We start from the raw sequence: 24,199 nt of genomic DNA on the forward strand, positions 1-24,199 counted from the left end.
CTATTTTGGTTGTTGTTTCCGACGCGGCTAACAATGCTGTTATGACGGTCCCTATTTCTGCCCCGAATGACCAGCCGGTTGTGGGGCAGTCTAATCAACCTACGCGTACCGTTGTTTCTCGCTCGTCTTCTCTGCCGCTTGCAGATTCGACGTCGCTGGTTTCATCGTTGCTTTCTTCGCTGGTTCCCGAGCTTCGCACGTTGGTGAGAGAGGAGATGGTGCGTTCTCAGCCTTCGACTTCCGTTGTCCCGTCGATGGCTTCCTTTCCGCTTCCGGCTGTGACGCTGTCCTTGACCGAGGCGGTTGCTTCTGTGCCTTCTACCGCTGTGGTTGGCGACGCAAGTAAGTTGGGCTGGTCCGTAGGTCCTCGTGAGGCCGCTGGACGCTCCCTGCTGGGAAGCAGCCCTTTTCGGCGGGTTCACGACCCGCAAACCCCTGTTCGTTCTCACTTTGGCTTCACGGAAGACCATCGTGTCGATGAGCAATGGCGGCATTTGGTTCAGGCTTCGACGCTTCCGGCACTCGCCGGAAGCGTAGGTCCTCCGACGTACGCACCCGCTGGGGTCGTTTCCGGAGTCGACCAGCCGGTTCCGTCTGCTGCGCTTCCGGCACTCGCCGGAAGCATAGGTCCCCCGATGTACGCACCCGCTGGGGTCGTTTCCGGGGTTGACCGGACGTGGCCCTCTGGGCATTCGGCCTTCCGGCCGCCGTCCTCAGTGTCTGCGCTTCCGCTTTTCGCGGTCGCGTCTGATACTTTTCCGGCTCAGACCGGATCTGCTGCTTCTTCCGCTTCCGCTTCCTCTCGGATGGCGTTCGCGGGGGGGCATCACCAGCCCTTTGGGCAGGTGTCTCAGCCCTGGCCGGGGCAGTCAGCGCTTCCGTCTTCGGTTGTTGCTTCGACTGCGGTTCCGGTTCCGGCGGCTGTGGGCATGCCGTCCTCTTACTCTTTCCCTAGTCAGGGCATGAGTTCGGATGGTATTGGAGTGGACGGGTTTCCGGTTTCCGGTTACGGTGTTCACCGCCCTTCTACCAGCAACGTGGACTTCGGTCCTTCGCCGGATGTTTCGGATATTCAGTCCGTCGCCAGCGAGGCTGCACGTGTTGGTTATCCGGAGAGACTCAAAGTGGCTCTTGAGGCCGCTGCTGAGGTCACTTCGAGATATTTCGCGGAAGGGGCTTCGGTCTCTTCGGCTGCCGCTTCGACGGCACCGTCCGCGATGGCTGATTTTCGCTCTGGGAAGGAGGACGACTCATACTTCCGGTTTTTGGAGTCTCCATCCATAGCTTTTCAGCTTTCTCAGGTTTTGGCCAAGCCATCTCCTTCCGGAAGCGGAATTCCTTCACTTCCGGTTCCGCTGCTCGTGCCTCACGGCTCAGTTCCGGAGCTGGCTCAGCAGTGGATGGCTTCGCCTTCTCAGGCTTCTGCATTCGCTCTGTCGTCTCACAGGCGGTTGGTCTTGCAGAAGTCTCCTAGGAACTTGTTGGATGCGTTCGCTCTCCCGCGTTCAGCTTTGACAGTTCCTCCGGAGATGCTTGCCTTGCTGGCCAAGCCTATCAAGAAGGATGACGGCGTGCTCTTTTCTGAGAACACGCTGATTGCCTCTGAAGAGGCAGGGCGTCAGCAGCTGGAGCTTGCCTCCATTGCTGAGACTCTCATTCGGGCCCTCTCTCGTGCCCTCACTGATTCGCTGAATCCGTTCTCTCTCAGCGAGGATCAGGATGCGGATGACGTCTCCACTTTGTTGGCCGCTCTTGCGAGGGTCAATGAAGAACAGATGAGACTTTCTGCTGTGCACTATGCGCACTCTGTTATGTGTCGTCGGGATCTCTTCCTGTCACACTCTCAGTTTTCGGATCAGGCGACCAAGGACACTTTGCGTGCCTCACCGGTCTTGGAGGGTTCCCTCTTTGGGCATCTCGTTTTTGATGCCCGAAGACAGGAAATTCAGGCTAACAGGGACCAGCAGTTCTCTGACTTTTCCCTGCACAGCCTTAAGCAGTCCAAGCAGTCTCAGCCTTCTCAGCCGAAGCAGGCTAAGGTTGCTGGCCCTCCCAAACCGGCAGACAAGGGTCGTGGACGTTCCTCTTCTCGGGGCTCGAGAAGACGACCGTCTTCCGGCAGGGGGAGAGGCGGCTCTGGAAGCAAGCCTCACCCCCAATGAAGTGCTCCCGATCTCCCCCCCACCCCGCCCTCCACTCTGGTGATGGCGGGGGGCCCTTCCCGGGCACTTTCCCATTGGCTCGCGTCCATACAGAGTCAATGGATCGTGGGGGTCGTGAGGTCGGGCTTCCGTCTTCTCTGGAAAGATGGCAAGGCTCCTCTGGTCAGGCGTCCGCCGGCGTTCAGGCCTCCCTCCTCGCAGGAAGCCATTTCCGTCCTTCGGGCGGAAATAGACTCCCTGGTGCAGAAGGGCGCAGTGGAGAAAGTCCTCGACCACAGTTCCCCTGGGTTTTACGGACGGCTTTTCGCCGTCCCCAAAGCCTCAGGGGCATGGCGTCCTGTCTTGGACCTGTCGTTCCTCAATACCTTTTTGAGGGAGATAAGGTTCAAGATGGAGACGCCAGCGTCGGTCAGGGACTCTCTCCGCCCGGGAGATTGGGCGACTTCCATCGACCTGACGGATGCATACTTCCACATTCTTATGCATCCAGCCGACCGGAAATGGCTTCGTTTCCGGTGGGCAAGTCAGGTCTACCAGTTTCGCGCCCTTCCTTTTGGCCTGTCTCTCGCCCCTTGGGTCTTCACCATGGTCGTGAGACAGGTCTGCGCGCTGGTGAGGTCGCGGGGTGTCCGGCTACGTGCCTACCTGGACGATTGGCTCATCCTGAGTCAGAGTCAGGCGGGGTGCGAGCAGGATACCCAATCGGTTCTTCGGGAGGCCAACATGTTTGGCTTCTCGATCAACCGATCAAAGTCGGAGCTGACACCGTGTCAGACGTTCACCTACTTGGGAATGTCTTTCGACACGGTGGCTTGGACTGTTCAGCCCTCTCAGAAGAGGGTGGACAAGCTCCAGGCGTGCATACGCTCCACTTTGCCTCTCCCGAGGGCCTCCCTGCGGACTTTGGCCTCCATCTTAGGGCAGATGGAGTCCATGGCTCTCCTGGTCCCCTTGGGGAGGGTCCACAAACGTCCCTTTCAGCTGGCGCTGAAGCCGTTCGTGGACTCTCCCACGGTGGATTGGAATGCCCTCATCCCTCTCCAGGGATGGTTCCAATCCGCTACCCTTCCGTGGCTGGACACGGAGTGGGTGTGCAGGGGCGTGCCGATAGCCCTTCCTGCCCCAGATTTGGACCTGTTCACGGACGCGTCCTTGGTGGGGTGGGGGGCTCACACAGACCAGCTGACTGCGTCAGGTCTGTGGTCGGCAGATCAGAGGATGCAGCACATCAACTTGCTGGAGCTAGAAGCCGTGGCTCTAGCTCTGGACAAGTTCCGGCCCTCCCTTCAGGCCAAGCATGTTCGTCTGTTTACAGACAACACGACAGTGGCAGCTTACATCAACAAGCAGGGAGGGTCGCGGTCTCCGTCGCTTTCGGCCAGGGCCTGCGAGATCCTGATTTGGTGTTCAGAGCATCAAATCAGGCTTTCGGCCAGGTACCTGCCCGGAAGCTTGAACACTCTGGCGGACGCGCTCAGCCGCTCCGACAGAGTGCTTCAAACAGAGTGGACCATCACTCACGGAGCGCTGGATCGTCTCTGGTCTCTTGTGCAGAAACCTCAGGTGGACCTTTTTGCCACCAGGTTCTCGAAGAGACTACCAGTGTTCGTCTCACCATTCCCGGATCCCGAGGCGTGGGAGACGAACGCGATGGACATTTCCTGGTCAGGCCTGGAGGCTTACGCGTTCCCGCCATTCCAGTTGCTCACGCGAGTTCTCAGGAAGGCGGAGCAGGAGGGCCCGTCCCTCCTGCTGATCGCTCCTCTTTGGCCGTCTCAGCCGTGGTTCCCGGACCTGCTGAGACTCGCCCAGGGCCCTCCCATTCCTCTCGCTCTCACGCGAGGAGAACTGGTACAGCCTCACACCGGCAGCCTCCACGCAGAGCCTCAGATGCTGAATCTTCACGCGTGGAGGTTGTGCGGTCTTCTCTGAGGCGCAAAGGGGCATCAGATCTGACCATGGACCTGGTAGGACGCTCGCACAGAGCATCTACCTCGTCCGTTTATGAGTCACATTGGAGGGCCTGGGTTACCTGGTGTCACGAGCATCGGCTGGATGCTACGGCGCCCCGCACGATGCACGTGGCGAACCATCTTGCTTTCATGTCCTCTCAGGGAGCTTCTGCTGCCTCGTTGAAAGTAAGAAGATCGGCCATCTCGGCGACCCTACGCCAGATAGGTCGCTCTATAGATGTTAGTGGCGTGATCGCTGGAGTCATCAAGGGCGCTTCCCTTTCTGACGTCAAGTCTCGTACGCCCGTTCCTAAGTGGGATCTCTTATTGGTCATGGAGTTTCTGCGTTCAGCGGATTTTGAACCTCTCAGAGATGCCAGTTTTGCGAATCTTACACGCAAGTCCCTTTTCCTTTTGCTGCTAGCATCGGCACGAAGGGGCAGTGAGATCCACGCTCTTTCCGGTAATTCGGACGACATTTCCTTTGAATCAGATGGGTCCGTTACTTTGCGGTTTCGACCTGAGTTTCTTGCGAAAAACCAGGCTCCAGAGCGAGCTTCTCCTTTGGTTCATGTCAGGCCGTTGTCCACTATTCTGGCTCCGAATGATCCAGACTTAGTAAATTGCCCTGTTAGAGCCCTTCACATCTACCTTGCCCGTGCTCAGTCTCTTAGATCCGCAGCTCAAAAGCTTTTGTTTATTTCTCTCAATACGGAGAGACATAAGGATATTACTAAGACGACTCTGGCCCGGTGGGTGTCGGCGCTCATTAAGCATGCTTACGAGTGGAGCCGCCGCAATGAAGGGGGGACACAGCCTGTCCTTCCTCTGGAATCAGCTCGGGCTCACGAAACGCGAGCTTGGGCTTCCTCCTTGGCCGTGTTACGATCAAGAAGACTGGAGGAGGTGCTACACACCGCATACTGGCGTTCCGAGGATGTCTTCATGAATTTTTACCTGCGTGACATCTCGGCTCTTCGCCAGGATGGATCTAGAGCTTTGCCTGCCATGGTGGCAGGGGGTCAGCTCTTGACAAGGATTTGAGAGTGAGTTTGAACTTTTTCTTTCCCACCGCCTTGTTGTTTCAATCTGCTACATGTGATTCGGAGTAGGAATATGTAATTTAATCGAAAATTTTATTGTAAATTTTCATTTAATAAATATACCTACCCGAATCACATATCGTAGTCCCTCCCACCTACCCCGCTTATGATTTGGAGATTTTATTCTTCGAGTCGAATGATAGGGGTCACGTGGTCAGTAGCAGTAGTGACGTAGTACGCAGGAGGGGAGGTAACTCCCTGGGTGCGTCGTCATTACCATAGCTACGTTTACACTTTTTTAGTTGGGGTTGCTCCCCTTAGACGGGTAGCCTTTTCAGACCTAGCACTTTAGACTGAGTCAACTGCTACATGTGATTCGGGTAGGTATATTTATTAAATGAAAATTTACAATAAAATTTTCGAATAAACTTCACAACATTTTTGTTTACTTAACTTTTTATGTCAAAGCGCTCTGTCTTAGTACAACTTCAGTTAAAATTGTTTTAAGGTGGTATTAACAATGGCGACTCCAACCAAAAGAACAACAACCACAAAACGGTATTTTTTTAAGCTAGAAGATAGAGAGAGTGAGAGAGAGTCAGTGAGATTTGGAGTGGGGAGATGTGTCAAGAAAGAGTGAACTGCAAGCAGTTGCCTCCCCTGTGACGAAACTCTGCCCTCAAATTCCCAATAAAGATCCCTCCTTTTTACAACCGATTTTCAAGGTCATCAATGGGAGGGTTTACTGTACTGTATTAGTTTTTCTTATGAGGAAAGGTTGACAAGATAGCAGCTTTAATTAGCTTTAACCATGCACTTTATCGTTTTGTTTCTGGAAGTATCATTTTTAGATGGCAATCCATAAAATAGTGTTACAATTACCAGACAAAACTAAGTTTTTAAAAATAATATTTCCCATAGAAAGGCTTAGAAAAGTTTTGTTTGGTTTAAATCAGCTTCAGGGTTTTTTTGGTGGAAAAAGGAAAAGTAATGTTAGTGTTTTGGTTTCTTCTTGTCGTTCGCTCATTTTGCGATTTGCGTGGATCTGTGGTTGGTTAAGGTGCGCCTGTTGGCCCAGATCCTCCGACTTCAGCCCTTAGGTTTCTTTCAGGGTTACCCCGCCCTTAGTTCCTGGCTCAAAAACCTAACCCTGGGAACACATGGGGGATTTCTTACCAGGGGTCCCACCCCGGGGCTAGAGCATTTAATGCGGCTCTTACTCGCATGGTGTAACCGTCATCAGACACGTAGGGCATTTATAGGGTAGTCAGTACCATCTGCCAACCCACCCCGTCCTGGTAGAGACACCGCTAGTTGGTCCGGGACTGCTTATTCTATATTCGCAGCTGGCCCCCATATCTGGGGGTCGTTCCCCTATCCGCCACCTGGGGACCCGCCGGGTTGAGGATAGTCGCCCCCCTACTGAATTGGAAGTAGTCTGTTCCCGGGTTTTGGTTTGTATCCACTGAACTGATTATAAGTATCATAAGTGAAAGCTTTCTAACAGTATGTAGCAGAAAGTATTTATATTTTAACAGTAGAAAGCAGGTTTTTATGACAGAGAATTCTTCTGGCATCTAAAACGCTACAAGTAGTGATGTAGTATTTGGTACAGTTGAACCTGTCTGTGAGGAACAGCCAAGGGACCAATCAACAGTGGTCGTAATGGACAGGTGGTCGCTATGGAAAGAGGAATTACAAACAAGAAAAGCGTGTCTACGATTGTTGTGGTTGTGGGCAGGTGGGCATTTTCAAGAGGTCATGGTCATTGTCAAGAGGTCATGGTCACCAGGTCAGGTTCGACTCTACCCCTAAATTTAAACATTGAAGCGTTACAAAAACAGGATGGTTAGGTAAAAATGGCAATTTTAGTTTGGGCAATGTGTTGTTTGTTTGTTCATGAAGGTTGACAATTTTGCTTCAATATGAAGGTGCCATCGATCTTGTTTGGGCAGCGGTCTTAACTTGTGATTGGTCGTACATCATTGTTAAGGATCTACATGTAGTTGTTTGCTGCAGTGCAATGATCTTGTTGGTACACAGAGATTTTGTGTTTATGTTAGTGATTTGTAACGCTTATTCACTGCCAAACAGGTGTTTTATGTCCATTTTAAAGTGTTGTTAATCTGTTCTTCTTGAAGTCCATCCTGTGTTTTATTCAAGTTTGATTTGATCATCAAAGTGTTGACTTTTTTAATGCTGGTTATAAAATGCGACAGAGATTTTTCTGGGCAGTGCTTCCCACTGCTGCTAACAACATAACTTGCATCATTAATTATGTGTTCATTCATTTGAAAGTTACACAAATATTGTCAGTAATTCTGTGTGTGCATGAGAGAATTGTAAAGTACGTATGGTCGCCAGTTTGTATGTGTGGGTGAGGGTTAGTGTAATAAATGTTCATGCGCAGTTCATTTTGTGCAGACATCTCTCTTTGATTTACATCCCTGAAAGAAAGGCGTCCTTTTAAGTTGGAAAACGATGGGAAGATGTGGCAACTTTTTTCTTGTGCATTTACTGTGCAATCAGCTGAAACATGGGATGAATGTGTGTGTGTGCGTGTGTGTGTGTCTTTTGAAATTTTTGCAGGGGTAAATTGTGTTGCAAGGTGCCCTGGTAGTATGGAGTGCTTAGTCAAGGGGAAAAACTGCGTACGAGGAGACCAAAGAAATACATGTATAGTGAGCACACACTAACTTAATACCATGATTAGCAAAACCCCAAAGTAATATATTGTCCACTTTTATTGTTAAGAAAAACCTAACATTTTAATGTATTGCCTATGATTACAACTCCAAAATATTTTTTCCCTTAAAGGGATCGATTAAACATGCGTGCAGGTGCGTTTTGTTGATAATGTTGATAAAAGTAGGTGATATTGTCGTTACAGTTTGTCTTCCTTGTAGTTGTACTGTTGATACACATGCTCATACAAGCAAACTTGTATACATGTATGTGCACACACACATGTAAGCACACATGCATGCACACACACATAGCACACACACACATTGCATAGTGCACATGTACACACACACACACACACACACACACACTTAACCATAATTTTGCATGTACAAAGTAGTCTCCTTGGGATAGGGACTTTATTGTCACAAATTGGGAATGCAGCTAATGTAGTGTTTAAAAGAAAACAAAGGATTTAGAAATTAGTTTCTTTTGTAAGATTAGGTGTATATGTGCATTTTGTGGAGAATGTATTATTTTCAAGAACTCTTTTTTATTGTTGACAAAACTTGTTGCTGAATCAGTTGAGGTGTTCCTCTTATCATTTCTGTGTAGTCATAGTGGTGGGTCGGGGTGTGGATGTGTGTTGCCCATTTTAGCTGTGTTTGTGTGAGTGTGTGTGTGTATGTGTGTGCGTATGTGTGTTTTACCCATTTTAGCTCTATGTGTGTGTGTGTGTTTGAAGAAAGTGTGTGTGTGCCAGCCCATCTTATTTTGCATGCACGCATACGGTCTGAACAATTTCAGCTGCCAGTCATCTGTTTTCTTGCTTGGTAATAATACTGTATTGCTTTAGCTGGGAAATACCAGGCTGCAGTTTGTAGCCTGGTGGTTTTTGTTGTTGTCATTTGTGGTCTACGGCATTGTTCATTTTTTGTCAGCACATTCAAAGTTAAGTTGCTCTGCAATGGAGGTCCATGCCTATTGATTTTTTTTCAGAATAAAAGTTGAAGCAATCAGCAAACTTTATGAAGCGTGTTTGTTTTAATTACTTGCGATTAACAGATAACTGGGATTACATTGCAGTGTGTTTGTTTTGATGTTTTATGTGATTTGTTTAACTTCACCAAGTTAGATCTCATCTCTCTCTCTCTCTCTCCCTCTCTCATTCTCTCTCTCTTTCTTTCTTTTTAAAGCACACACATATGCTATAATTCACACAGAATAAAGCTCTGACAGCAAATTTACTTGAAAAACAAGAGTAAAAGCAGAACAACGTTTGGTGGGATATGTCACCAGGAAACTATTCTGTACATGCAACAACTATGTTTACTGACTAGCTTTACAATCTCATAAACTGGCAAACAAGACTGGACAAAAGTTCCAGTGCTTGAAACATAAACTTTAAAAGTTATCAAGGAAAACAAAAATTTAATTTCAAGGAATAATCAAATTTAAAATGGAGATCAAAGCAAAATACAGCAAACTCTGTTTCCAATTCTTTGATATCAGCTCATTTAAAAAACAAAATTCTCTTGAAATATACTTCCAGGGAAATAAGAGTACCGTACTTTCCGGGTTACAAGGCGCTACAGCGCATAAGGCGCACCCCCTTCTTTTTAAACAAAATTGTAATCCAGTCACCCATTGGGCGCAGGGGGCCGATAGGGCGCACCAAAATTAAAAAAGTATACCGGTAACAAACGGTCGAAGAATGAAAATAAGCCGCACATCAAAGGAAGAATACAGAGTGGAAATATGTGTGCTCTGTGTGTGCGGCGAGATCAAAGGCAGGTCCATTGTGATAGCTGGGTTGCCTTGTTTAGACACTGACCTTCTTCCCAGGGGTCAATGACCCAGTTTTTGCTATGAGAGTTGTTTCCCCTGTCATAGATCTGAGAGAGGAAACACTTCCTGCACCGGGGTCAGTGACCAGTTTAACCTATGGGGCGGTCTCTTTGATGTCTTGAGAGGAAACTTGGCCAGGGTAGTACCTAGTAGCTGAAACATGCATTATCACAAGTTGTTTGACTGGTACCCAGGCGGTCTCTTTGATTTTTTTCGTATTTCATACACGGATTAGGCGCTTCGTTATACAAGACGCAGGGGTCAAACTCGAGGAAAAAAGTCGCGCCTTATGACCCGGAAAGTACGGTAAACTGAAAAACAGATATTCTTAGTATTTGCTGCTGTAAATTTCAATATTCATGTACAACGGCACGGTTGGCCTAGTGGAAAGGCGTCCACCCCGTGATCGGGAGGTCATGGGTTCGAACCCCGGCCGGGTCATACCTCAGACTTTAAAATTGGCAATCTAGTGGCTGCTCCGCCTGGCGTCTGGCATTATGGGGTAAGTGCTAGGACTGGTTGGTCCGGTGTCAGAATAATGTGACTGGGTGAGACATGAAGCCTGTGCTGCGACTTCTGTCTTGTGTGTGGCGCACGTTATATGTCAAAGCAGCACCGCCCTGATATGGCCCTTCGTGGTCGGCAAAACAAACAAAAAATGTACACCAGTGAAACATTTCTTTTGACCAAACAGTTACACATGGCATGCTTTTAGAAAAGTAACATGAGAAAAAAGGTCTAGAAATCAGTCTTTGGCCATGTCAGGGATGGAATTGTTACAACAGTTAAACTTTAACGTTACAAACTTTTTCATCTCTGTACTGAACATTTTTTAAAGCATTAGGAATGGAAACAAATTTACACTGCAGTTGACATAATGGTTGTCAAAAGACCACTAAAATCTGCAGATGAAGCACTAAGTAAATTATGTGCCTACAAAAAAGTTGAAAAAACCCATTAAACAGATTTTTTAAAAAAGAAGCTGTTTCATGTGTATGTACTTCATTATCTAAAGTTGACCAAAAAATTATTGCAACAAATTCCAAGTCATTGCTAAAGTGCACACTTTTTTGTCATGATACCCCTAAAAAATGACGCAAAAAGTCCCGTTTTTGACCGCTCTTGCGATCGACACCTGCATCAGTAGGAATAGCATAGCACTCGAAATACGGAAGGTAGCAAAACAAAACAATCTATTCAGGGTAGATAATTGGTTTGACTTTCTTCTTGTATGTCAAAGTTGCAAAGTTTTGCCTATTGTGATTTCTTGTCAATTTTTCATTCGGCTCTTCCATTTTTGTCTGGTCGATTTTGAGGGTACCCTTACTTGAGCGGCGGTCACGTGATCTCTGTAAAAGAAATATTTAATCCAAAAGGTGATCCTGAAGGCTAAGTGAACGGTCTTAACTGGCATATACAGTTTTAATTAAATGACACAGGAATTAATGCTTTAATTTGGGTCTGAAATTTGTTGCAATAATTTTTTGGCCAAGTTTAGCTCACATTCAAACTACACAGTTGACTTTTGTAAAGAGCATCTTGGAAGTATGATGCATATACTTTGTGCAATCCTGACCAACACAAGTGCAGGGTTGCCTAAGGCTATCGGGGTAGGGTGGTTCCGGGATGGCTGTGGGGATGCAGAGGTAGTGAGGTGGGGGCAGAAATTTTTGGCTTTCTTTTTCTAAATTAAATTTGTTGAATTTACTAACACATTTTATGTGGAACCTGTTAAACTTCATATAAGCTATTGTGATGCAAAAGCATGACTTGAATAATGCGAACAATCAAAACTGTAACTTAATTTGAAGCATCATGGCACAGAAGTGTTTATGGTTAGGCCAACTAAAAAAAATAGTCTGTTTACGGTAACATAGGCAAAAAAGATAGGGTCGGTAGGTCGGGATTTTTTTTGTCTTTTCTCCAAAGCCCATATTTTTAAGTTATTTTGCCAAAAAACCGACTTTTTTTTTCCCCCAAAAAAACCCATAATTTTAAGTTATTTTGCCAAAAAAAGAAAGATTTTTTTTTTTTCCCCCAAATGCCAAAAAAAAGTCTAGGGTCGCGCGAAAAAATAGGGTCGGTCGGGATACCGTAAACAGACTGTTGGCCTTATCAGAACTGAATTCCACTAGAATACAAATGCACACACGTGAACCATGTAAACTGTCCATGCAAAGTTCAGATAAAGATCTAGAAAATGTTCAGATCTTTTACTTTACAGCAAATTTAATTGCTTAGCACCATACATGATTTTTCCATTGTTGCAATTAATACTTATTAATTTGTTTATGTTTGTTTGTATTTGGTATGTTTATTCATTAATTAAATCATTTATTTATTTTAATAAATTCATTTACTTATTTACATTACTTTACTTTACCCCTTTAGTTGTCTCTTTGTAGCTTTACCTTTCAGAAGGAGTCAAAAGATTTAATTACATGTATTACATTAACAAGTTAACAATTTGTAAGACTTCACAACAAAACACTCAAACTTATGTACACAGCCAGCAAACCAAACAACTATAAATAAAATCTACAACATCAACAAGAAACAATTAGAATTGCAAATCTTCAAATGGTGCATGTATACTGTTTGGTAAGAATGTACACAGTCAGATCTATATTTACATGGAATCTTTGGAGATGCAATTAAACTATTTGCCGTTTCAAATCATGATTCTTCTTTCCCTTGTTAAGATTGCCTCCCTTTTAAGACCGTGTTTTCTCAGACATTCTGTTCATAACCTCTGTGAATTTACACCCATTTTAAGACTCCCTCCTTTTTAAGACCTCATGTTCTCAGATTTTTGGAGGTCTTAAACGGGGGTTCCACTGTAATACAGTAATAGTCTAAAGCTCTAGGTACTGTTACATCAAATGTATTCATTAAAAAGTACTTGGTCTGCTGACAAAGAAAGCAAATGTTGAGTTAGTTAGTTAGTTAACTGTTGCTTTTTGGGTCCAGCGGACCATTTAGGCCAAATCAGGACCCCCAAATGTTGAGTTTACGCTATATTTGAAGAACTTTCTATTGAACAAGCAACACGTATTAGCAAAAAGAAAAATTAATTTGTTAACATCTGTTTGACACTGATCACTTGGGAACAAGAGTACAGAACAAGAGCAATTTTGTGACTGAATACTGCATTTAGACAGACAACCAAGTGTTTTCTCACTCCTCAGACAATTTAGCTCATGTGGGTATATACAACTTATTTTTATTTTTATTAAACACTGCAAGGAGAAACGCATGACCATGGGGCATAACAAAAAGGCATCAAGGGTTGTGGTTATGCAACAAAGTGCGTAGCAACAGGAATATTTAATATTATATTATTATTATTATGACTATTTCAAGGCATGCAATATTACCATGGTTCTTGATTGCATCGCTTAATTATGACTTCTGACACCACCGTCTTCATCTTTTTATCACAGACCAGATTATTATCCAAATGCTGCAATTCTGAATGTCTCATTTTTAGGATTCAAAAACCTTGAATTTTATTCAATAACATCAGCTTTTGTGCTGCAACTGCAAATATGCAGGACAAAACATGAATTTAGTAAATATGCTCTTTCTTTCTTTATTTGGTGTTTAACGTCGTTTTCAACCACGAAGGTTATGTCGCGACGGAGTAAATATGTTGCCATCTTCTGAAAATGTTAGTAAAACTGGTCAGGTGAAGCTTTGTTTGACATACAAATAATGTTCAAACAGCATGCTTCAGATGAAATTTTGAAATTTTGTCAACAGTGATTTTCAACTATATGATCTTGACTTTTGCAAATGAAAATGTCCACGCCACTGTGAACATATTCCCTTCAAACAACAAAACTATAATGTCCAATAAATTTAAAAGATTATGTCTTAATTCTCAAAAGAGAAAAATCTCCCTCAGTAGTTAAAAAATCAACACACACATAAAAACATTATGGATTTTCTTTCTGTTTGCACCCAAAACATGCAAAACGTCACTCTCCTTCATCTCCACAAAACTATACAGTGGAACCCCCCTTTTAAGACCCCCCAATTTAAGACCCCCTCCCTTTTAAGACTTTGTTTTCTCAGACTTTCTGTTCATAACCTCAGTACATTTACCCCCATATTAAAACTCCCTCCTTTTTAAGAGTTGATTTTCTCCGAATTTTGGAGGTCTAAAAACGGGGTTTCCACTGTACACTCAACCAAAAGAGTCAAACAATTGTCCAAACTTAAGTTCTAGTTAGCAGAAACAACACACTTGTACAGCCTAGAAGCCTGGTAGCACACATCTTCGGAATCGTGGCGCGTGAGACGGTAAACCTTGTTGCGTAGAGTGTCGCGGCGGTCGAGCGCACACAGGGCAGAGTAGAGGGTCTCAGGGGAGGGGGCTTTTTCGTCCGGGGGTAGGCTGGAGGAGGACAGGTTGCGTTCCTGCATGATGGTCATCACGTTGGCCAGGAAGGTGACCGTGCGAAGGAGGAGCTCCACATCGTAGTTGATGTCCAGGATGTCCAGAAGACAGCTTGGAGCCTGGAGAAAATGAAAGGAAGGAGCTTTTTAATGGGCTTTAACTTAATACACTTGCAGGCGTTCTTTCTCTGTACTAGAGCATGTGTGCGTTCTATACAAGAGCATGTGTGTGTTCTATGCAAGAGCATTTGTATGCGTGGGTATGCATGAGTTTCGCTTTATTTCTACAGCAAATATAGAGATCTTTAACACTTGAGACAAAAAAAACACCAACAACTGTACCTTGGCAGCCAGCATGTGCGGCACCATGTCGGCGTTGAGAGACAGGTTGACCAGCAGTTTCAGACACTGCAGCCGCAGCGACGCGCTCTGACTGGTGTCCAGAAAGCAGTACAGCTGCTGCAGGAGACGCGTGTAGTGACCTTGGTAGGTCTTGCTCCCCGACGCTGAAAGGTTGGTCAGCGGCTGCAGAGAGGCCAAGGTCACGCTCTCCGAGATCCCCTCCGTCATCAGAAGGTCAGTCAGCATTGGGATGGTGGGCTGGGGATCGGAGGATCATACTGCTGGGTTAAAAGTCTGTGTATTCTAGTGGAAAATGCTTTTTTGTATCTGATAAAGAAAGGGAAGTAAGCGCTCTTAATGCATACGACATGCGCAATAGAGCAAGTGAGAGTTATTCTGAACCATTCTCCTGGCACCTGAGAGAATAACAATCGTTGAAATGAACAAGCGACTTTCATCCTAATTTTTTTGCTTTTTTGTATCAATGTGACTAATTTTTGTTGAATGCACAGGGATAGTCCCGTCGCGATATAACCTTCGTGGTTGAAAACGACGTTAAACACCAAATAAAGAAAGAAAGAACAGGGATAGTGCCTGTAAGAGAAATTTGAAGTTTTACGTCCTCACAGCAAAGCCGTTAGGAGCATGTGAGACGAGAAACCTCAATACTGTCTGTAATAATAAATGCAAGTGTTGTCAAATACAGCACTCATCATGAATATTACGCCCTTTTAACATTTTGACAAATACATACAGAAACAAAACCAAAGGTTGCAAAAGAGGCTCACTTGTTTGATGCACAATCTTTCTTCTTTAAAATTGTTTGACATTCTGGTAAATATAAAAGTGTTGTTCAAGACACGATATCTCAAATATGAGAGATTTTTCAAAGAAATTTATACAGTTGCAGGTTTCAACACTTCTAAGCACGAACAAAAGGTCTCATGACTGTCTTCAAAATTAGTTCAGAATAAAATCCAGCAGATAAGATACAGGACTATACAAAAAAGTCTGTCAACAGTTGAATCACTCAGTACCTCTAGCTAAGTGCAGATGGCTGATACCACATAAACATGCATACACTCGTGCATCTCATCTAAAGTCGGGGTAAAACCCGGGCGTAAAACTAAAAATGAACTTCTCTTTACTATACCTCTAGCTGTGCCTGACTCTTGATGTCCATGGCCAAGTTGTTGACGGCACGTGCAATGTTCAGAAAGAGGATCTTGATGCTGGGAGCTCCCTCGCTTTGACCTTCACTGGCTGGGGTCGCTCCACTCAACAGCAAGGTCGCGAACTTCTCCAGCAACCTTGCCAGCTCCTTCGGCCCCTCACACACCGTCACAATGTTCTGGGCAAAACAAACAATCATAAACATGGGATGCACTGGAACCGGGCCCCTTCTACCAATTGTTAAGATGGAAGAACTCATCCTGTTTTAAGACATTGATTTTTATTTAAATTTCTGTTCTTAACTCTGTAAATCTACCTCTAAGACCTCATTTTATTAGATTTTGGAGAGCTTCATCCCCACCCCTTCTCTTCTCTCTCTCTTTTTCTTTCTCTCTCTCTCTCTCTCTCTCTCTCTCTCTCTCTCTCTCTCTCTCTCTCTCTCTCTCTCTCTCTCTCTCTCTCTCTCTCTCTCTCTCTCTCTCTCTCTCTCTCTCAAGCAACATTCCAATTATGGGCTGCTCATTCTCTCTTACCATGTGTGCGTTGAACCATACCATACCAGTCTTCCATGCCAAAAACCTTCTTCAGCATAATTTGACGAAACAACTTTTACTCCAAAGCTATAGTTATAAACAAATCTCCAAGTTATCAGAAACACCAAACACTTTTCATGTGGGCATTATCTGCGAAATTGTCATCATTTTGTGGATCAGTTACAAGAGCCAGCATGCTGATACAGTGGAACCCCTCTTTTAAGATCACAAAAATCTAAGAAAATCGGGTCTTAAAAAGAAGGGAGTCTTAAATAGGGGATCTTACAAGGGGGGTTCCACTGTACTGTCCAGATCAGAGCAGCTTCTTCTTCTTCTTCAGCGTTCCAGAATATTGTCTGGTTACGTGTGAGCTCGTTTGCCCATTTGGGTTCCCCACACTATACTCTGAGAGCATAGTCAGCTTCACTCCGCTTTCGTTGAGTAGGCATGCTGGGTATTTTCGTGTTTCTTTAACCCACCGAACTCTGACATGGATTACAGGATCTTTTCCGTGCGCACTTGGTCTTGTGCTTGCGTGTACACACGAAGGGGGTTAAGTCACTAGCAGGTCTGCACATAAGTTGACCTGGGAGATCGGAAAAATCTCCACTCTTAACCCACCAGGCGGCAGCGACCGGGATTCGAACTCACGACCTCCCGATTAGGAGGCCGACGTCTTACCACCACGCCACTGCGTCCGTCGATCAGAGCAGCAGATGCACTTCTTTTTTTTCTTTTTTTTCCAAACAATTTTATTCAAATAAATAACAACAATTAACAATATCTCATACAATGAATTAAATACAACTTATCGAGTACAACAAGCTAACTTTTTTTAACGTTTCGTTCTTCGAACACTCACACAAAAATGCTTCTTATCTGTAACTGCCTATTGCAGATGCACTTCTGAATTCACAGCTAAGTAAACTGATAGGGACGAGAAGGGTAATCATCACAGAGACAACATGGGTGGACTTGAATTCCACTGTATCGCTCAACGTTTTGATGTTTATACATGTCTCTTATCTTTTCTACAGCATGTGTGTGACTGTGTGCCTGTGTGTGTGTGGGGGGGGGGGGGGTGGGGTGCGGGTGTATGTGTGGGTCTGTCTTTGTGTGTGTCTGTGTTGAAGTTTTATGTGTGTGAAGGGGGGGGATCTGGTTTTTGTAAATATGAACCACTTAACTTACAACTTACAAATTACATTGTACAGCAGTTTGACTTTAAAAAAAATACAATAAAATTGTGCAACATCACAAAAGTCAAATACGCCATAGAGAAAAAAGAAAGAGCAGAGAACCAAACAGAATTATAGAATGTTCACAGAATTTAAAATTCAACACAAACTTACCAAATCGTCACTCTGAAAATGTCCACAAATTCTGAATACAAAAGTGTCCAAGTATAGCCACATAAAACACACATGTGGAGACTGCCATGTGGTTCAGGTTCACTATCACTCTCAGTCCAAAATCATAAACTTGCAGCTTTCACAACTGTATTATCACTATTCAAAACTGTATTATCACTATTCACAACTGTATTATCACTATTCACAACTGTATTATCACTATTCACAACTGTATTATCACTATTCACAACTGTATTATCACTATTCACAACTGTATTATCACTATTCACAGCCAAATTTACTCTTGCTTTCTCCGAACATGACTATCACAAAGGCACATCTCCCGTAATTGTTGTTGGTTTGCATAACAATTGTGATGGGTCAATAAATCTCTTTTCTTTAGAGATTTTTTGTTTCATTCCTCAAGCTTCAGTGCAAGTGGTAAAGTCTATATGGTTGTATGCATTTCACAATTCTTAGCTGTGAAAATAAAATGTTCCTTTCAGAATGTGGCTCCGTTAGTCGTTACTATAGTTACTGAGCACATTAAAAAGAAATTTTAGTTTTACAGAATTGTTTCCCCTCGCCACGTTTTAAATTTTCTAAATCCAGTGAATAAAAATCAAGGCTCACGATGTTCAATTTGATGCTACACATTAACACATCCAACAAATTGCTTCTCTATTCACAGAAACATGAGTGCTAGCATTCTCTGGAAACTTTGAGAAAGAATTTTAAGCTCTGGCTTCACAGACTTTTATTACAGAAAGTGGTATAGCAGCCAACGAGATCTCGGATGCAGGCAAATATTTTTTTCTGTGATATCAAGGGACAGATACTCACTATCCCTATCAGCGGCTCTTCAGCCGTTTCTTCCTGTCAGCATCTAAAACACTGCTTAAAGAGCTGCAGGTGTGTGTATGTGTGTGTTTGGTGTGTGTGTGTGTGTGTGTGTGTGTGTGTGTGTGTGTGTGTGTGTGTGTGTGTGAAGGAGGCGTGGGGCAGGGGGAGGGGGGGGGGGGAGACAGGGGATGAGCTATAGGGAATAAGCTGAATTTGTTTTGGTGTTATGTTGAGTTTCCTTTTTTTCTTTTCTTATTTCACATTTCTAAGAAGGGTGTCACACTTGTGCAGCATCAAGTAAAACTCAGGATGCTTTTTGAAAATTAATCAAAACAGTAAAATCTGCATTTGAGTATAAGTTCCTTTGAGTAGTCCTTTTGTATTAGACCTCTAAAATCTGAATAATTAGGTCTTACTGAAATAGCGTTAAACTAAGTCACAGGCCTAAAATATTATAAAGAAAAACAACAAACTCTGAAAAAAACAAAGTAATGTGAAAAGCCAGGTCCTGAATTGGTGGGTCTTGTGTTAGAGGTTACTGTAGTTATGTCATTATCACTTTACTCAAAGTCAAACACATAAAACCATTCATGAGATTACTTTGAATGTAGTCACTATAGGTTCTGATGTTACAATAGCTATTTTCAAAACTTAGTGGATCAGTCGATGGCACAACTGACTTTAATACACAAATAATGCAGATCTTCTCCTACCGTAAGTAAGGTATGGCAGAATGGATGGAGGATGCTTCTTAAACTTTAATATGTTAACGTAAAGTGCATTAAAGTTATAATCACCAACTTGGATCATAAAACTGGATAAAGTAATGACAGCGCTGCATCCCATGATGACAAGAAGTCAGCTCTAAACTATATCATTCTCTGCTATGATGTTGTCTTGGCAGATTTTACTATGTTCAAGTCATACATGTTTTGAGATGTTGCAGGCTGCATTAAAATCCAATGGCCCCTGAGCAAAGTAATATCAGGAACTAAAAAAAACCAGCAAAAACTTGACTTACAAGTGCACACATGGATACAGATTACTAGCATGCAGGCATGCACGGACACACGCACAGACACACGTGCACACACACACACACGCACACACACACTCACACACGCATACTCACACAGACAGACAGATGGACACACACACACACAAACACACACACAAACAAATACACACACAAAACACACGCATGCAGGCACACACCACGGACACAACTAGTCCAGCATTTGTCGGCATAATATTTAAAACACAGCACACGTGACTCACATACTTCGAAACAGCTACACGTAAAAGCAGAATTCCACACATACAAGTAACAGCAATACGCGAGTAGCTAAAATGAGTGATAAGCAATGACCTCGGCCAATTCCAAGCCATCCATTTGGGAGATAAGCGCAAGCACTGAAAGATGTCTTCATTACCCACCGACAGCCATCTTATTAAACCTTTCTCATGACATTCAGATTTATCTTTGTCTGATTTGGTACATCACTACATGTATGTATGTTTCATGTTGGTGGACGGTAGGAAAACAGAAATGGAAGAGAGCAGAGGGTGAGTTAAACAAACAACAACATGGAATAGGGTGCAAAAAATAAGAAAAATACACTTTATTCTGCTCTTTTCTGTACTTTTCGTGTGTGTGTGTGTGGGGGGGGGGGGGGGGGGGTAGGCTACATCTCCACAGAGAGATGGGTGACGGAGAAAAAGAGATAATGACCATGAGTGAGTTTTACTTCAAAAAGAATTAAAGCAATAAAGGTGATGAGCATAGCTCTATCATAGTTCTTACCATAACAATTCATTTCCCAAAAGAGGGTGAAATAGGAAGAAAGGGGAAGAGGGGTGGGGGTGGGTGGGAGAAAAAGCAGGGGCTGAGAGTAAGAGAGAGCGAGGGGGAGGGGGGGGGGGGGGCGGGGGGGCACAGAGAGACAGACAGAGAAGCAGAAGCTCACAGAGAGAAACAGACTGTGAGACACAGAGAAAGGTAATACTAATACCCACAGACACAACTAGACTCCTTTTAGATAGATGTGTCTTTTGGCAATTGTGCAATATGACACACAACAGACACAAGAGAACAGAAAACGAAAAGGGCAGACTATGTATGGTTCTTTTGCAGAGCATAAGGCATGCACATGTTCCATGCACAAGCATGAATTTCCTCTATCATTGATGTCATCAGGTTGAAACTTTACTCTTGAAGTGTGTGAGCATGCATACTATATTATTTGCAGTATTGTATGTGTTAATGCCCTTGTGTGTGCGAGTGTGTGGGGAAGGGAGGTTAGGGGGTGTAACTTACTGCAAGGGAGAGAGTTTGTGCGTATACGTCTATGTGTGTGCGTACATGTATGTGAGTGCGACATTTCAAGCAAGGCAGACCACACTGTCTCTGTTGATGTAACCACACCAGACCCACTTTCCATGTATATATATTGGTGCTTTTGTTCAGTTGAAATTCTATTCAGACTATGGAACCATGCAAAAATTAATTATAACACGTTATCATCTGGAATAACTGCAACTAAGATCTACTTCATTACTTTCATACTATGCACCATAAGAAGTAAAGTTGCACGTTAGATCTACTCACAACGTTGATGGTGAAGGCGCTGGCCCTGATGATGCACTCCACAGCGGTGTTGAGCAGCGTCCAATCATCTTGCTTCAGCAACTCCACCAGGATCTGCAGGTGGCTGATCTCCAGCCGATCGGGATGGGTCTGCGCCTGCATGATCGCCTCCGCCATCTTGTCCTTGTCGATGTTCAGCATCCGATTCTCTGGCCTCGTTGCAGGTTTCGACAACCCTGACGAAGCTGATGATTTTGTGGTTGATGGATCCCCCGCACCTTGATTCTGACCGAGTGTGTCATCATCGATGATCAGGCTCTCTGACATTCGGCTGGAAAGCGTTTCAGAATTGGGCGCTTTGGCCGATTCGGCATCTCCGCCGCTCAGTTCCGGAGAGATTGGAGTATTGGTAGGGGTGCGATCTTGAGGAGAAGACGGGGGAGTTGACGTTCTCCCGCTGGATTCAAGGTCGTAGAAGGTCATTTCCTCGCTGGTTTCAAGGTCGGCAGAATCGTCGAGCGACTTGAAGGACAAGTTGTCAGCGCTGGAGCCGCCGGGGGTTGGTGAGCTAATGGGGCTGTAGAAATCCTGCATGCCGCTCGCCCCGCTAGTCGCCGTTGCGAACGACTGCAGACTTTCTGAACTGTAGAACTGTTCGTTGTTACCTCCAAGACCCTTCTTGATCATCTCGAAAGAGCCGGCCATTTCGCTGCTGTCTCCCTCTGACAGCGTTGACCACCTCTTTGAAGGCTGTTCCTTCTCCACGTCTGCTTCCTCTGCCGCTCTCACTTCCACTCTGGGTGTGTCCTTGGGGTTGTCTTCGGATTGTGATGAATCTTTGCTTTCAGATGCGCTCTCCTGTGAATATTCTGGGATTTCTGCCATGGTGGACTGGAACATGCTTGCAGACATAGCTCCGTCTGGTTCGCTGATCTGTTCGAAAGATGGAAGGCTCTCCCCATCTCCACCTACTTTCAGACTCGAACTTTCAACACCCACTTGTTCAAAAGACTGCGTACTGTCCATCAACTGCTGCGAGCCTGGATGCTGAAAAAAGATGTCAGGTCCGTTGTCGCCAGCATCTACCCCATTGGACCCTGCTAGAGATGTCGCCTCGTCACTGCTGTTGATGTGCTCGAAGGATTGCACCTCTCCGTTGCTTGCATCCGACTGTAGAGACTGTATGTCGTCCGTTAAGCTTTCTTTCGGACTGTCGCGGCATGTTGCGCTTGGTACTGTATCTTCACCACTGATCTGCGGTTGCTGTTTAGACTCTGCAACCAACCCACCATTGCCTGAGACAGATTCCTCTTCTCTGAAGTCTTGCTGGCTAGCTTGGTCGGTGAACTCCTTGTCAAAACTCAGTGGAGTGAAGCTTCCTAGGGACTCGGGTCTCATCAGTGACGTCACCATGTCTCCACCTGCACTCTGAGACTCGGCCAAGCCATTGGATGCTGACTTCACTTCCACGAAACTTGCTGACATGGGTTGTACGTCCTCCCAGCTAGCCATGGAAGCCGATATGGGTGTGCTTTCCGTCGACGTGACTGACTCAGACCGATTGACTGATCCAGACATGTTCGCTTTTGCCGTTTTTCCGTCATCTTCAGGAGCATTTGACGACAGCAGTTCACTCTCCTGAGTCTTACGCTGAAAAACAGAGTGTGTTTCCCACAGTGATTTGGGTACTGTGTCCTCCAACTTATCTGTGCTGGAAGTAGTGGGCGGTGTTGACTCTGTGTCACTGTCCTTGCCTCTGTCAGGTGGAACTTGCCTTTCTGTAGACAGTGGTGATACATCTTGCGGGACTGAGGATTTTAGGTCACCAGCAGTGGAAGAAGTATCATCTGAAGAAGAAAATCCAAAATGAATGACTCTTTATATCTGCTACTAAACATCAATCAGACTGAATAAATCAAAATTAAAAATCTAAAAACAGCTTGTAGAACCTTCAAATACAAGTAACAACTAGGTTGTAAACAGACAAAGCTGATTCCCATACATGTCCCATTAAAATAGTATAATATGTCCTTTCATTACTCTCATCCTTTCACTAATTAATTATTTATAATTACTTATTTATGTGTGTGCGTGTGTGTGTGTGTGTGTGTGTGTGTGTGTGTGTGTGTGTGTGTGTGTGTGTGTGTGTGTGTGTGTGTGTGCGTGTGTGTGTTTGGATCTCAAGGGGTGCTCTTTTCTGTTTGTTTCGTTTTTTCAAATTATCATCTTTCGATAATAAGTCTATTTAGATGGGGCCCGGACAAGGTGAGATAGAATAAAGTGGATGATCAGGAGATAACATATTTGTGGAACATCAGATCAATGATTTGGGTAACTGTAAAGTGGGTAACAACGGAATAGTTGCACTTCTAATTGTATCAGTCAAATATTTTCAGTCATTTTTATATTGCTGAATTCAGTGAATACCTGTTAAACTGTGATAAGCTATTACTAATACATAGTCCATCCATGCGGTTTATTTGCACTTCACAATACACAGTCAATAATTAATGCACAGTTGTTAGTTTGACAGCATACACTAAGCAACGCACTTTATATTTTGTTCCATGTCCTATTTAGTTCCGTGTCCTTCACACAACCTTTGATTGTGTGTCTGCTTGCTAGATCGTTTCCTTGTACGTGAGCTAGACACTGCACAACTGCTATCAATGTGTTTGAACCTGACGCAATGTCTGTATAAAATGTCACGGGGATTTTCGCCAGTTTTCTTCACTGCCCGGGTTATATTTCCTCAATTTGACAAGAAAATTACGTTTTTCGCTAATAAACGGCAAATATTATTCAAAACAACATAGTCACATTTTGCCTTACTTTCTTTTTCGATTTTCTGTGGGGGTTTTGCTCCATATATTAGGCATAATCAATTCATATCTAATTACTTTAAAATCAGCAACAATCTGGACAGAAAATGAGTTCACGTTTCTTACCATTTATCTTCTTTTTCTTTCGAAGCTGCTTACTAAGAAGATATAACGCCAGACCAACACCGGCCAGCGCCAAAACTCCAAGGGCAACTTTCGTACTGTCAGACGGAGCCATTTTGAATTCCCATGTGCGTCGTCTGCTAGTCACGGTTACCCTAACGAAAGGAAGTGGGCAAGCCAAGACCAACAATAAACCAATTACGACATCTTAAACAACAAATGCAGTCAAATTTAATTTGATTGTTCAGTTCCTCTTTATATTTCCATATTTCAAATGTTTTAACTCTGATGTTCTTTTCATTCTCGTTTTTGTGTGTGTAAAAGATAGTTTTC

At 44.4% G+C, this 24,199-nt stretch overlaps 2 protein-coding genes across 5 annotated transcripts in view; one reads left to right on the forward strand and one right to left on the reverse strand.

Annotated features, from left to right (window-relative positions):
- Nucleotides 1-8,871, forward strand: part of LOC138964888 (mRNA-decapping enzyme 1B-like) — a 173,514-nt gene extending 164,643 nt beyond the window's left edge. For all 4 annotated transcript variants that reach the window (XM_070336955.1, XM_070336956.1, XM_070336958.1 and 1 more), the window contains one exon: nucleotides 5,666-8,871. The gene's annotated coding sequence lies outside the window, so the exon portion shown is untranslated. The remainder of the gene's footprint in view (nucleotides 1-5,665) is intronic.
- Nucleotides 8,872-9,067: 196 nt separating this feature from the next.
- LOC138964885 (dentin sialophosphoprotein-like) lies at nucleotides 9,068-24,019 on the reverse strand. Its single transcript, XM_070336953.1, has 5 exons — nucleotides 23,870-24,019; nucleotides 20,943-22,768; nucleotides 15,587-15,784; nucleotides 14,434-14,691; nucleotides 9,068-14,211 (listed from the first exon to the last, which is right to left on the reverse strand). The coding sequence occupies exons 1-5, from the start codon at nucleotides 23,979-23,981 to the stop codon at nucleotides 13,918-13,920; spliced, it is 2,688 nt and encodes an 895-aa protein (XP_070193054.1). The 5' UTR covers nucleotides 23,982-24,019; the 3' UTR covers nucleotides 9,068-13,917.
- Nucleotides 24,020-24,199: the final 180 nt, after the last annotated feature.

This window comes from Littorina saxatilis, linkage group LG4 (genome assembly GCF_037325665.1).
Source record: "Littorina saxatilis isolate snail1 linkage group LG4, US_GU_Lsax_2.0, whole genome shotgun sequence".
NCBI classification, from domain to species: domain Eukaryota; kingdom Metazoa; phylum Mollusca; class Gastropoda; order Littorinimorpha; family Littorinidae; genus Littorina; species Littorina saxatilis.